Source organism: Electrophorus electricus, chromosome 7 (genome assembly GCF_041902795.1).
Source record: "Electrophorus electricus isolate QZ-2024a chromosome 7, ASM4190279v1, whole genome shotgun sequence".
NCBI lineage: Eukaryota > Metazoa > Chordata > Actinopteri > Gymnotiformes > Gymnotidae > Electrophorus > Electrophorus electricus.
Window position 1 is genome coordinate 11,913,752 of NC_137503.1, and position 14,354 is coordinate 11,928,105.

Here is a 14,354-nt window from a genome sequence, read left to right on the forward strand (position 1 = left end):
ATCTGCAACAAAGTTACCTTTATCTTTTCTATCTTTCAGATCTTCTATTAGACATCTGCACTGCTTAGGATGGACCACAACACATTAAATCCTGCCTTTTCCATTATGGGCCTCACGTTCTTACCCTTAGGCAAGATATCTATCAGCTATGACCTCAGAGGGAGAAACTTTATCTTCAGAACTATCAGAGTCCTTCACTAAGGCATAATTGAAAAGACTCATAATTGAAAAGACTGTTCAATAATAAAAGATCCACAAGCAATTTTTTACAATTTTAAAATTCTAAAATTGCCTTACTTAGGAGGAGGCTCATAGAACATTGTAGGCCTGCAGATTTGATTGGGCTCTATGTGAGACAAATTCTAACCTCACTATAGCAAACCAAAGATAACACCCTAAAGAGGTTTCATGTTAAACACCATGTTAAACACCCCAACCCTGCAAAAAGCATAAGGAAAACTTTCCTCCTTTAATCGAGTGAGTGATTTCAGTTGAACCTCCAAATACTGGTGAATCAGCATGAATAAATGGTGATTCTTGAAGTGGATCACAAATTTATTGTTGAAGAAAAATCAAGTTGATGTACATCATAAGAAACTCAAGTGCAGCCAGAAAGATTTAACACCAGCCCCCATATGTGCCTATTATATGTTGTTCAGATGGTGGAGCCACATCTCCTGAGGTGTTTTGCTTATTCTAACTAAACAAGGGGGCATTATGCCATGGACAGCGGGGGTGGGAGGGGGCTGGCTTTGGAGCTGCACCATAATGATTCATTTGTATCAAGAATGAACTACACAGAGGTTTATTGTCACACACTATAAAAAGAAAGGACTAGGCCTTAAACATATAACTAATTACATGGAATATACTGAGAAACACAGAATATAATATGGCTTTTGCAAGATATACTTTTGATTATAGAGTATACTGGTTACACAAAATATAATGCTACTTTAATGTGATTATGATGTTGTATAATGTATTACTGATTATGTATTAGTTAAGCTATTATCAGTGAGAATTCATTTATTAAGGTCACACATCTCATATTAATTGATTAATAAGTTCTATCCCTCCATGTGGTATCTATGTGGTGTTTTAACAAGAAGGCCAAATCCTTGGCTTCATCTGAAACTGTAATACTTTTTGGATTCTTTTGCAGAAACTTGACTCACTGGTTGATACTTCTAAGGCTTGGAAGAGAGCAATGTTTGCAGCAGTAATGTAGATGCATAACACACTGCTGTTCGCGTCTCTGACTAGGCTCCCCAGGCGATGATGGTCGCCGTGGCAGCGCTGATCGAGACAGTCTCAGAAGCTGTGCATACTGCTGCCGACCAACAAGTAGGATCTGAGAGGAGACCCAGTAGCCTACACAAACCAGTGAAACCCAGCACAACCCATTACATGCTCCTACCACCACCAGTCTGTCTACATGGGGGAGCTTGCAGAAGTGGAGTGAGAAGAGGAAGAGAGGATCGGAGAAGGTTCTAAACATGCTGACCTGAGTGCTTTGTTACAAATTATCCTGTTATGACACCCACTTTCGGTTTTGACTGTTTTATGTTCCGTATCCCAACCAAAGAGTACCATACTTGCATTCAACTTTGAGTCTTTCAGAGCTGTTAGAAATATTAGACCCCAAGTATGTGCTCTGATTGGAGCACAAGCGCTTTAGTAACACAGTAGTCATTTTTTTGTAAGAAATCAGAGAGAGTCAGGCTTCATTAGCACAGACTGTAAAAAAAGACTTAAGAAACTGAAGTTGAAACCTTACTTACGTGGTCTTTGTTAAGCTTTATTTTAAAGTTCCCTTGCCTTAATCTATGGTGTATTTACTTGATGTAAGGTCTATGCAGTGCCCTTATCCCTGTGCCTGTGTTTTGCATCAGACTGGTCTTGTAACATCAGCTGGTAGTGCACAGTTTTGGGCTATAGCCTCTTCACGTGTGAAAGAGACTGTGGTTTCAGTTCTACGGGAGTGAAAGAAAGCTCAAAGGCTCGAACTGAGATCAAGGGCAAAATCTTCACACAATATCAGCACGTGAAGTACAAAAGAGTATGATTTCATTTCTAGATCCAAAGGGATTAAAATTCACTTCTAACAAAGGCTTCTGACAAATCTGAGTCCAGGGAGAGGTCTAATCTTGGTTCCTGACAAAACCTCTTAAAATAGAAAGACATGCATGGATAACCTTAGACCCCAAAGTCTTGTCAAGTGCTGAAACTCCTCATCTGAGTGTTGGAGAGATCCATGCTGGACTTTAGAAGTGTGTCTAGGGCTTGCTCTGTCTTTGAGATGTTTAGGCAGGAATCTCAGATTTGGGTCATTGGATGTAATGCATACTGTACTCCTCTGAGAAAATGTCTAATGTTTGCATGACCTTGTAATTGTTTACATAAGCGATGATGAATATATAGATATTATTATTACCACTATGCTAACATAAGAAAACTGACTGAAAGTGTTTGATGTTGGAGACACCAGCTATTTTGGTACTAGCTGTGGGTCACATTACATGAATTTGAATACTGTGTGAAATGCAATTCCAGTGTCATTTTTATTATTTCATAGTATAAGATTTATTGTTTGTACGCATTGCTAGACTGAAGGTCTCAAAACATATCTTCTAGTTATATGAATTGATACTAAAATATTAAGAATAATTTGATACATTAACTCAATGTTTGGTCATTTTGATTTTATAATCCCATTTTGTGAACCTTTCTTACTTCAAAACTAATTTGACTTGGAAGATTACGAAAACAGCCATTAGATAATCCCATATTTTTAACATTCCTCATATGGCTTTGCACACAATTTATAGTCTAGCACTCATGATGGCAAAAAAAAATATGATTCAACCAAGTAGCACAACTGTAGTTGCAGTACATGGCATCTTTCATTAGAACTGAACAACAAGCAAATGAATAAATCAGTTATGCTTTCTATAGCACAGAAAGCTACAGGCTGATGTGAAGGGAAGACTCAGGACAGTATTAGCACTGAGAAGCAGGAAATGCTACATAGATTTTAACTTATATGGCTCTAATGAATTTCAGCAATGAGTGACAGAACATTTAAGCTCAGACTAGTCTTTTAGTCAATTATCTATGATTTGATTTATTTCCTTTTCAGAATACTAAATTTAATTGTTTTAAGTGAGAACTGAGGCACTTGGAAATTTCACATGAAAAAAAAGAGACAAATATATGTGTTAAACAAGAACAATTGTATATCTTTTCCTAAAACCCATTTTGAATTAAACATATATGGATGCAATGCATCATGGGTTATTAATGGAATAACAAAGAGCTAATGAATACCCTTAAGGATATTGTAGCAGGTTCTGAAATAAACACTCTTGTCTATGCATTGTTTGTTCAGTATGCTTAATATGTACACTGCAAATAAAGTCCACATCAAAGTGCTATGCAAAGCCAGACTATGGCTGGTAATTTCAGGTTAAATGCATATAGCTGAGTATATGCATTTAGTTATATGCACATGCACAACAAGAACTGTTGAGGATTTTATGTTAAAATACCATGACATACCATTTAAATACTGGAGCATTGTATTATTGTGGACAGCTACAAAGGGTAATATAACCTGCCTCAGTGAAACAGTAGAGGCACAGAAAAATTGTTTGTTTACTAGAGAATATAATGATGAACATTAGAACAGTTATTTTATGAACATTAGAATGTGTTAGTCCATTGTAATCATATGCTTATTAGCACAGTGTATGTCAGTAAAATTAAATGTTGAATAAAAATGCAAAAAGTCAGCAGATTGTTCTACCTGTACATTGAATAATTGTAGACTCACAAACCACAAAGGAAGTCTCATGTATCAGTCCAGGTACACAGGTCTAACCAAGCCTAAATAACACATTTAACATACTAAACCTAAAGTTCAACTTCAAAGTAAAAATTTCATCTGTATTTTCAACAAGGATCTGTTATGCCATTTCCACCAGTTACATCTATCATTAGGCACAAATACAGGTCTGTCTGCAGATGATCAGATAGAGACAACTCCTGTCAATAGCTTCTCCAGCATCACTTACTAACTGAAGAGCCACATTTTCAGTAATGGAGGAAGATGGTAGCGCTTATAGCTCCAGGCCTATAGCTCCTTCTCCAAAGCGTTTGGCACCACTGTCCCCTTCAAACTCTCCTTGACTCTGATGAACTCAGCCACTACCTTCTGCTTTTCTCTCATCTCTTCCATTCCTCTCTCTAGCTGGGAAGTAAAAGCAATGCTAAGATTTAAGTTAAGATGAATCTCAGTTACATCTATACATTATGAATCTTATTGGCAAGTGCTTATGTTCACTGGGTGAACTGGGATTTGGAAAGGATGCACAGACATTTCCCATAGGATATGTAAAGTAAGACTTTGGAGGGGGGTTTGATTTTGATTACTCAGTAATAAGTAGAACTAGTCGATTTATGAGACACATCTGACACACACACACACACACACACACACACACACACACACACACACACAAAACAGTTATGTTGTCAACTGAACTCAACTAAACTGGACTAAACTAAACCAAGTTAAACAAAAAATTAATAAATAAACAACAACAAAAAAAGGATCTGAAGAACTTTGGACTTCTCACTAGCATAGCCAAATTAGCATTCAGAGGTTCTGGTGTTTCACCTTATCTGGTCTGTTGCCTCCACTGCAGTTCCTGGTCCAGAGGAGCTCTTTCTCCTGCACGTGTCTCAGAGCTTGAGCTTTGTTTCTCTTGTCTAGAAATTTCTGCAGCTCTGGCTTCTCCTCCACCACGAATCCTCTGACAAAATCACCAACATCACATTTAGACATGCTCTTGCTTCATTAGTCACAAGCATAGATGTAGATAAATACACCGCATTTGAGATTGTGACAGTTTCAACAGTGCCTTCTAGTGGGAGGACTTCATATTATCAGTATATCTAAGAAGGGACTCTCTCAAGCAGTTATGTTAGCGCCATCTGCTGGTTAGGAAAGATAAGTGACGTATAGAGTATATTATCTTTTTGTTTAAAAAGAAACTGAGGACAGATTCTGATAAAAGATTTACAAATATTTAGGTCTGAAAATAATAAGATCATACTGGATAATGGGTCAGACAACATAAACTACCCTCAGCAACCTGTTTCAGTTCCTGAGACCCAGGTCTTGTTCGGTAAAGTGATTGGCTCTAGCAGGAGCACAGAAGGTGAATATGCCAACTTTTACAATTTGACAGCTGTGCAGTAAAATGTTCACTTTTGAAAATGGCCCAATATTTTTCAGAACAGAAATAAAACTCAACAATGTTACTAAATAGTCTTCATTCAGTGTTTAGTTTTTTCTGACTTCTCTAGGCTACATCATAAAATATAAAATATAACTAAAAATATCTAAAAACATCACATAACATGGAGGTTATACATTTTCCACCCACTTTATTTAAAAATACCTAGCACCTACATGTACTGGCCTCTTTATTAGGTAAACCTAACAAATAGACCATTTGTTACCATGCATACTTTATTAACCACCTTGTACCCTGTTCATCACTGACTTCAACTGTCTATTGTAATAGACAATTCTCAACAAAGCAGTGTCAATAACATGGTGGCTTGGTAGTCGGTGTAACCAAGCTCAGCAGTGTTTTCACACATCAGCGCCATTGTGGATTAAGAGTGGTATGCCATACAAATCTTCCAGCCAACAGCAGTCCCATAGTCAAAATCTGATTGATAAAGATCTGGAGAATTCCACCAACTGGACTGTAGATGAGGGGCGATGGTCCCTAACTGGACATATACAAGGTGTTTCCAATAAATAAATGTCTCTAATAAAGTTGGTGCAAGGTGCATAATTGAATTTCCACTCAACAAAAAAACAACTTTTCAATGTATCAAGGTTGAGTTTTGCACCATTTGTAGGTGATAAGGAGCTCACGGTGGAGCTCTTGGTGATTCCTGGAGGCCTTCACTGAACTGAACAATTTTTTTGGCCTAATTAACTCCTCATAATAGCCCTCATCTGTGTGCTCTACAAGCAGCTGGTTCTGATCCAGATCCTCCTCCCTGTCCCACCTCTGATCACAGCCCACCACAGAGCCCAAGTCAGAACCTGAATCTAAAGGAAATGGGGTGGGGAGAGAAAGATAATTTAATTGCAACCTCCACACAATATATCCTGGACAATCAAAAGACCAAAAAGTTGGATTCATATCTTACAAAAGTATAGTTTCTAATACATTTATTATTAATATTATTATTATTAATAATAAATGAACAGCAGAATTAAATTAAGAGGAGGTACCTGGCCCAATGAGAGGTTTAGCATATCCCAAATGTAGATGCTGATGACTATGGTCAGCCTATGGACACCATATCACACAAATATTCTAAACAACATAACAGCAACATGTGGAAGCAGGGGTGTACAGAGCATGTCTGTGGGGTGAAGAGATGGCCCGAGTGAACCAATGGGTAATTAAAATTGGTGGGACTTGTGTGTGGCTAACCTATTTCTATGCTAACGTCTCTTTAAGTAGGTTGCTAGAGCCAGAAAAAAAGAGAGAGAGAGAGTACCCACGATGCAGAGCCATAAAAAATGATGATTAAATGCAGAGACAGATTTCAATCAAGAGAAAATATAAAGTGTTAAAGTGATGCTCTTCCTGCCTCCAATGTCCTGTTTCTCAACCTTTCCAATGGATTTGAAAAAGCTTTTAACATTTTATATATGAACATGAAATTGTTTATCATGAATGTGTTGATTGTTATGCATCTTCAGCTGTTCCAGATTTTCAAAAGTAGTTTCCAAAGCTGTTGACGAAGTGGACAGCTTTGTATGCTAAGAGGAAACTTGCACAAGAGAGGTACTGTGTGTGTGTGTGTGTGTGTGTGTGTGTGTGTGTGTGTGTGTGTGTGTGTGTGTGTGTGTGTGTGTGTGTGTGTGTGTGTGTGTGTGTGTGTGTGTGTTTTCATGCCACGTCAGGTCTTTCTGGCACTCACCCATGTCCTTAGAGAAGAATAAGTTGAAAGGTTGAGGATGGCTCAGCGTGGAATGTACTGTGTACCTTTGTCTCATGGGCACACACACAAACACACACACACAATGGCTGCTCTGTCATACTGCAGAGCTTTATCATTTAGGCACTGTTTCTCTTCCCCATTTATGCCGATGTATTGCTTTGTCATGTGTGTTGGTCCCCACACATGTCCACCATACCTGTTCATAGCCTCTGTACTCTAACTAGACTTTACCTCGGTGCTGCTATCACAAGCATTCTGTTTGGTTGTGCTGTAGACCCCTCAGGGCTACAGCATAATAGCCAGTGATGAGCGTATTCATCAGTTTTGCAGTGGTGCATCTGGTACATTTCTGTTGCTGGGGAACCCAGTGAACCATGCAGACAGGTAAATGAACAAAGTGCATGGTTTTTGGTGTCATAGTTACATAGTCAGCTAGTGTCAAGACTGGGATGAATCTGCTCTGTCAGCAGAACTAGAAAGACAGAGAGAGATGTGAAGAGGGAATGAGAGAGATGATGTGCTGCTGTTTGAACCATTCAACAGAAAGTGGGAGAGAAAAGAATCATTTTTATTGTTAAACTGGGTTCATTTGGGTTGTCAGTTACTATTGTAGCAAAGAGAGAAGCAGATAGTTTGGACATTTGTTTTGGGTATATATAAATGCTTTGGTCCTTTAAGCTAACTATTGTTTGCAAAGGGTTCTCCCTTTTTGACCAACTATATCTGCACTCTGTTCACTTTTCTCTGCTGATTTAGAGAGGTCTTGTTGTCTGTGTGTTGGCACATCTAGACTCACACATTAGGCATAAAGCAAAACATTTCTGCACCTTGCTATGTCCTTCCCCACTGAGGATCACCCAGAGATATCACTGTTACAGCTTTCCCAGAATCCCTTCTTGGCCACATTCAGAGGATTTCTCTCAATTGTATGTGTTGACAGAAAGCTTCTTAGTTTTCTAAAGAAGCTTACCACATTGGTTTAGCCATGAATTCAGCAAGTGGTGTCAATTGCTTTATTCTAGAAATATTCCATTCTCCATCAGCTAATCAAAGTGTTTGATTTTTTGTTTTTAATAGGCCAAAAGATAGCTAATAATAAATGGCAGTCCATCATGTCTTTGTCTTAGCTGATAGATCCACTGTATATGAGCTAGGTAGTGAAGAAACCTCGGTGTAAGGCGTTGTGATCAATTTGAGATAATGGTGATATATGGATGTGATGATATGAATCATTTTAAAGTTGAACAGTTTTAAACATTTTATTCTCAGGAAAACATATTGTTTTTTTATTTCACATTCATGTGACATAGTGATATGATTGGCCTCTACATAAACTATTTACTTAGCACAGCACTTTCTCTGTGAAGAACATTTTAGGAAAGGGGTGAACTGTTTATTTTTGAGATCTTGCAAAGCTCTCAGATTTCGGATAGGTTTGATGTCATTGTTTTATCCTGCTGAACCAATCACAGGACTGGGTTTGTTTACAGAACGATTATCATTAGGTCATAGAGGACGTGTTTCCTTGGTGACAGGAGGACAGATTTCTCATAGGACATTAATATTTTGTTTGTTATTAGAGGGCTAGGTAGTGATCAACGAGATGTCTTTGCTAATATGGTCTGCAAGACCCAACTGTCTGCCATGTGCTTTAAGAAAGACTTCATAATATGATTTTCAGCTATTATAAAACCATACACATAGGTAATGAAGTCAAATAATATCAATAGGTTTCTTATTTACAGTTGATCCATAACAGGTTAGTTCACTAGAATGTTTGTCCAGGCATTGACAGGGAAAAGGCTGCTTCATCAGTTACAATGAATGAAGTCAGTCTTTCTGTCACGGGTCTTTCTGTCACGTGTCTCTCCCCCCCCCCCCCCCCCCCCCAAGTCACGTGGTACGGTGTGTACACATCATGCTGGGTTAATCATATTGGCCTACAATGCTTGTGAAAATACCTGGCTTCCAGCCATCTCATTAGCGACCCAGACAAACAATTCCTCCATTTTCTTTTGAAAATCTGTATGCTTACTAAACTGCTATTGTTGTGAAGAAGTCATAGTCTCTGAACTAAATTTGAAAGCAAAGTAAGTCAAAGGTGACAGCAGAATTCCATGTCTAAGCCAACAAAAAAGATAAACTGACATACTGTTTCTTGTTGGATAAAAAGAAATACATTAAGGTAAAACAAACACTTTTACAATGTAAAAGTTTGTCAATGTTTTCTGCAGGGATGAACCCAATGTTGTGCAACACCAGTGAATTTTCATGCATGATTAAACTCAGGCTCCAAGAAGCCTGGTTACAATAATATCACTGACCTCCACAGAAAGTACATTTGTACTTGTATTTGTACTAAATGTAAACTTAAACATTATTTTACCACTTGGTAATACATTGTCGACACTGATGTCCACTGCTGTGCTCCTTTCATTGGCTCCCTGTAGCTGCACGCATCAGATTTAAAACCTTGATGCTTGCCTACAAATCCAAAAATGGACCAGCCCTTTCATACATGAGGTCAATGGTCAAAGCCTGACCTGTACCTCGAGTACTTCAAACCTCAAGTACAGCTCGGCTTGAAATACCTTGCTTCAGGTCTCATGGACGACAAGCATCGAGACCGTTTTCTGTCCTGGCTCCAGGATGGTGGAATGAACTCCCACTTGCAGTCCGGACAGCAAAGTCCCTTGCAGTCTTCAAACGCAGACTGAAGACCCATCTATTTGTAGAATATTTAAAGGATAACTGACACTGCTCCCTTATTGACTGATTAATTTAATACTTATTGTAGGGCACTATTTATGCTTTTTAACAAACTCTAGCACTTAGTGTTTATAGCACTTATCATTATTTAAGATAGACCATATGTATTTTGCACTTCTAGGTATCAGCATTCATCCCTGTATTCTACAGTATTCTAGTTCACTGGTATGTTTAATTCTAACCTACTATACTGTACTTGGATATATTCTATAAGTAAATGACAAAGCACTTTTGTAAGTCGCTCTGGATAAGAGCGTCTGCTAAATGCCGTAAATGTAAATGTAATGTTTTCACCTTGATTTAAAGGGTAAAGAAAGGTTTTAAATGTTTTAGAATACAGGTGTCACACATTATGAATAAATGAAAAAAAAAATCCTTACTTTCTTTCCATGTGTCATGCCAATGCGGCACACTCCCCTCACTGGTTACCACTGTAGGATGTATCCAGTGTATTGGGGCTTCCCTTCGGTTATTGCTGACAGGAAAGTGGGCATCATACTGACCAAACTCAGTGCACACATTCATACGCCCTCCAAAGGAACTCAAACTGAATCACAGTATCACGACTGTGCCTTTAAGCCAATGAGAAAGAAGGACAGTTGAGAAAAAAGTAAGAAAGTGGAAGAAGAGAAAGTGAGAAGAGAGGGAGAAAAGGCTAGTGGGGGGGGTGGGAGACAGGCAGAGAGGGACGGACGGACGGACGGACGGACGGACGGACGGACGGACGGACAGATAGATAGACAGATGGATAGACAGATGGATAGACAGATGGATAGACAGATGGATGGTGAGAGGGAGAGAGATAAATGCAAGATCCACTAAACAAAGTAAAAATGAAATGGTGATATTCAAAACACTGCTCTAAGAATATAATAATAAAGAAGAAAGGAATATCAGGACCTAACTGTGAGAGCAAGTTTTTGTTTATTTCTGAAACCCGGTGGACATTTCATATAAACTTTATTCTATATTCTATATACTCAAACTGTAACAGTTCTTTGCAAGTATTAGAACACAGGTTACAAATTGGGGAGAATATGTGGCCATCATATCCATACAGCCACGTGAACACTCCACAAAGTTTTTGAAACTTCAAAGCGTTAACATCCCATGTTTGGTATTCTTAATGTTTTCCTGCCCACCGGCTGGCTGGTTCAGCACACTCATTTGGTGTTGGTCAGATCTTTCTGGGAAAGCAGCCTCCCACCTCCCCCATCTCTGGCCAGGCTCCATAAGCATTAGTCTTCTCATCATTTGTAATGAGCTACACAAGGAAAGAAAAAGGAAAACATCAGACTTTCCAGAGAAACTTTAAAACAAACATTACTATCACTTCCCATTTGTGAACATTTGTTAAAAACATGAGACAATGTTATTGCAAAGTCGGATCTGTAAATTACATTTGTGTAGTTGTTATTAAAGAATTGGTAAACATCTCCCAAAGATGCCTCCTACAATATAAACAATGTACAAAATAGGATATTAATTTAACATGAACTTTACCACATTCACAGTTCATCCTCGTTCCTACATTGTAGTCACTGGCATATGAGCCAGTGTCTAACAGCACTGGAATTCACAGAATGGCTATATAATTATCTCTTAAATTATATAGGTTGTGTCAAATATTTTATCAGTAAAGGTTCAAACCTTTTCAAATAGGCTCTGCTTATTCATTCCAGCTGCCCCTGCAAACACCCAGCTGTCCCTATACTTGACTGAGCGGATCATGGTGCTTCCCATCCCAGCAAAGATCTCCCGGATCTCATCAGTCAACCTGCAGGAAACAAAGCAGGTCCACATAAGTCCCATGACATTCCTATTGAAAATAAATCTATATAACACCTCTTTAACACTGTCTCTTGTGGAATAATTCATTCTGTTGTTCTAGACTGCATGAATGGAATAATTTTCTTTGTAGGTGTAATTTATTTTTCTTTACTCACAATACTGTAGGATCTTCATATGATGCCACTAAAATTATATTTCCTGCTTGTACCATCTTTAGAAAGTTAAGTAATCCTGCAAATGTTGAGAAATATGGTGGAGAATTATGGTGTAGACAGAAAATTGTATTTTTTAATATTTTGTTTATAAAAACTCATAGGCACATACAACACACAACAGACTTACCCCTGGAATACCTATTAAAGTAGTTACATCTCAATAGCTCACCGGTTTCACCTATGTAAATCAGGAAATACAATCCCATAACCTCTGAGTAACTGCTTATATATATATATATATATATATATATATATATATATATATATATATATACACAAAATAAAGAGTTATGTACCTTTTAGCAGAGTGAAACTCAAAATTAAGCATTTTTCTTTTTTTAAAATAATCTTACCCTTTAGTAACACAATGTTTAGACCCCATCCGACATTATTCTGTGATCCTCCCATGATACTATGGAAAATGAAACAGTCAATAAACATGAATAACTAGCAAATAATGCATAAATCTATTTTACAAATGGGTAATGCACCAAGTGCCAATACATACATCTTGTTGTCAAAGCATATCTTTGGCCCCACCACATTTGCTGCCCCACTGCGCAGTAAGAAAGCATAGTGGTCTGCAGGGCAGACTTTATGCTGACAGCAACCTGAGTGAGACTCAAACAGACCTGAACATAATGACAATGAGCATACTGAGATGTTAGTGAGCATAAAATAATAATACATATTATAAAATAATATCAAATAATATAATTATAAAATAATTATAAAATAATATAAAAATAATAATACATATACACTCACAAACACATTCTCTCGCTCTCTCTCTCTCCTTTCAAATATGCACTTACCTTAACTACATATTAAAAGGAAGCCTAAGAATATCACAATTAACAATTATGCGGCCAAGCACTATTATATCGTGAAACCAAACACTGCAATGGCAATATGATGACATGTCCTTTTATATTCCTTTCCGAAAGTTAATTGCGTTTTATGAGAGTTGTTGGTGTGCATGACTGTAATGATTACTTTAGGATATATTAGGACATGTGCCAATAAGGAAGTATATCAAACTTTTCTTCTTTGGGCAAACAGTTGAGGATTTACAAGCATTCTGCAGTTAATGAGACTCAGAGATTAAATGACACAAAACTTTTAAATTATTATGTCTTTTGATCTCATGCTAATCAGACTTAGTAGTCAAAACATTTTTCGGTGTTTTGCCATTTTTGACTATTTTACCCCTTTGTTCTAATGATGCAATGATTGTAGTTTGTTCTTTTGGCATGATTCCAAATTAACTTACAAAATTCAGTATAAATACAGAAATGCACTGTCATAATTTTTCCCTTCTTTTTAAGATTTGTTTCAGATATTCTTACTGTATTTCAAAGATTTCTGAAACTCCAAATTACTGATAACTTTTAAACTGCATTGTCTGAACATGATGTGGTCATAATATATTTAAGATTCACAAAAAATATAGGATGATCTTAAAACTGACATTTTTAGTTCAAATAAAAATGTCCACTGCAGTATTGATCTACTTAAAGAATTACAGGAAATACCAAAGATTATGATGATCAGTTCCAGATTTATGACTTGAAATGTAGGTTCAAATTTATTCTGATGGTGGTGGTGGATGATTTGAGGGACAGAATCCAACATTGGTGTAAAGGTTTCTTGGGACCATACCCCATCATTGCACAAAATAAAAAGGGTGTGAATAGGACAAACTCCTATGATGGAACTATAATAATAAGAACAAATGATTCCATTACGATCTTTCACACCTTTTACCCTAATAAGTATATACTTAAGCCCACAACTACATTTGACATAAATTCAAGAAACAGCTCCATGACAAAAGGTCATACTCACCTGGAAAAATACAGTCTGATCTATGAATTTCTCTGCTTTGCACCTCATCTGAATAAGGAGATACATTTAGAAAACAGTACGTCTGAACAGAGTTCAGTAATCATACAAGCAAACAAACTCTTAAGTGAATGTGATATACGAACATTTTGCACCCTCCTGAAGATATTTCTGATTGACAAACAACCAGAGTAGGAGTATTGTGAACACAAATGTAAAAGCAAAGGCAATACCTGAAAACACATCAGGCAAGCTCACTTCAGAAAGCACACTTTTATTACCAAAAACGTTTAATTAGACATGTGCAAAAAGAGATTAACCAATTTAACCAAATATGTTCAGAGGGATTAGGTTTCTTACCTTGCAATCTCATCATGCTTGATTCTTCACTCTGCATTGAATGCTGCTTTTTAACTGACATTTTTCTATAGATGGACTATGAACAGAAACAAACTGCTGATGTCCTGTTGCTTGATTTACTGCTGTGAACAAAACCCCATCCAGGATGTAGTTCAAAAGTTATACACCCTGAACTTAAACACACACTTAAACAAGTTTTCCTGTCCAGACAAACTGCTTCATGCCCACCCACCTATCTTATCAATGTTTTCTACAATGTAAACATTTTTTTTTATTACAGTAGTAATCATTACTAAATTTCATACTTATACCAGCCAAATGAGGCACAAACCA

General features: G+C 37.3%; 3 protein-coding genes across 5 annotated transcripts in view; 1 reads left to right on the top strand and 2 right to left on the bottom strand.

The window, feature by feature from the left end:
• camk1a (calcium/calmodulin-dependent protein kinase Ia) overlaps positions 1-4,026 on the top strand; it is a 23,298-nt gene extending 19,272 nt beyond the window's left edge. Inside the window, exon 12 of the mRNA XM_027010974.3 lies at positions 1,267-4,026. Coding sequence (XP_026866775.1) covers positions 1,267-1,358 — 92 coding nt within the window. The 3' untranslated portion in view covers positions 1,359-4,026. The remainder of the gene's footprint in view (positions 1-1,266) is intronic.
• The window catches only part of LOC113577978 (uncharacterized), a 15,612-nt gene extending 5,320 nt beyond the window's left edge, over positions 1-10,292 (bottom strand). For 2 of the 3 annotated variants that reach the window (XR_014124657.1, XM_081718285.1), the window contains exons 1-3: positions 10,191-10,292; positions 9,633-9,766; positions 4,682-4,817 (exon numbers count right to left, since the gene is read on the bottom strand). Coding sequence is in view for 2 of the 3 variants with exons in the window: in XM_081718285.1 (XP_081574411.1) it covers positions 4,682-4,817; positions 9,633-9,766; positions 10,191-10,208 (288 nt within the window). In the remaining variant the exon portion in view is untranslated. Of the gene's footprint in view, positions 1-4,118; positions 4,253-4,681; positions 4,818-9,632; positions 9,767-10,190 lie in introns of those variants that run through there. The other variant, XM_081718284.1, reaches the window with a different exon arrangement.
• A 430-nt stretch (positions 10,293-10,722) lies between these two features.
• On the bottom strand, positions 10,723-14,228 carry si:dkeyp-67f1.2 (protein FAM3D). Its single transcript, XM_081717082.1, has 9 exons — positions 14,022-14,228; positions 13,808-13,894; positions 13,665-13,712; positions 12,325-12,448; positions 12,170-12,228; positions 11,944-11,994; positions 11,757-11,832; positions 11,461-11,587; positions 10,723-11,074 (listed from the first exon to the last, which is right to left on the bottom strand). The coding sequence occupies exons 1-9, from the start codon at positions 14,080-14,082 to the stop codon at positions 10,988-10,990; spliced, it is 720 nt and encodes a 239-aa protein (XP_081573208.1). The 5' UTR covers positions 14,083-14,228; the 3' UTR covers positions 10,723-10,987.
• Positions 14,229-14,354: the final 126 nt, after the last annotated feature.

Coding starts and splice junctions, on each gene's coding strand:
- si:dkeyp-67f1.2 (XM_081717082.1), bottom strand. CDS start 14,082: ATGTCAGTTAAAAAGCAGCATTCAATGCAGAGTGAAGAATCAAGCATG. Junction 13,713..13,807: donor TCTTCAGGAGGGTGCAAAAT/GTTCGTATATCA, acceptor CTCCTTATTCAG/ATGAGGTGCAAAGCAGAGAA. Junction 11,075..11,460: donor AGCAGAGCCTATTTGAAAAG/GTTTGAACCTTT, acceptor TTCCTTGTGTAG/CTCATTACAAATGATGAGAA.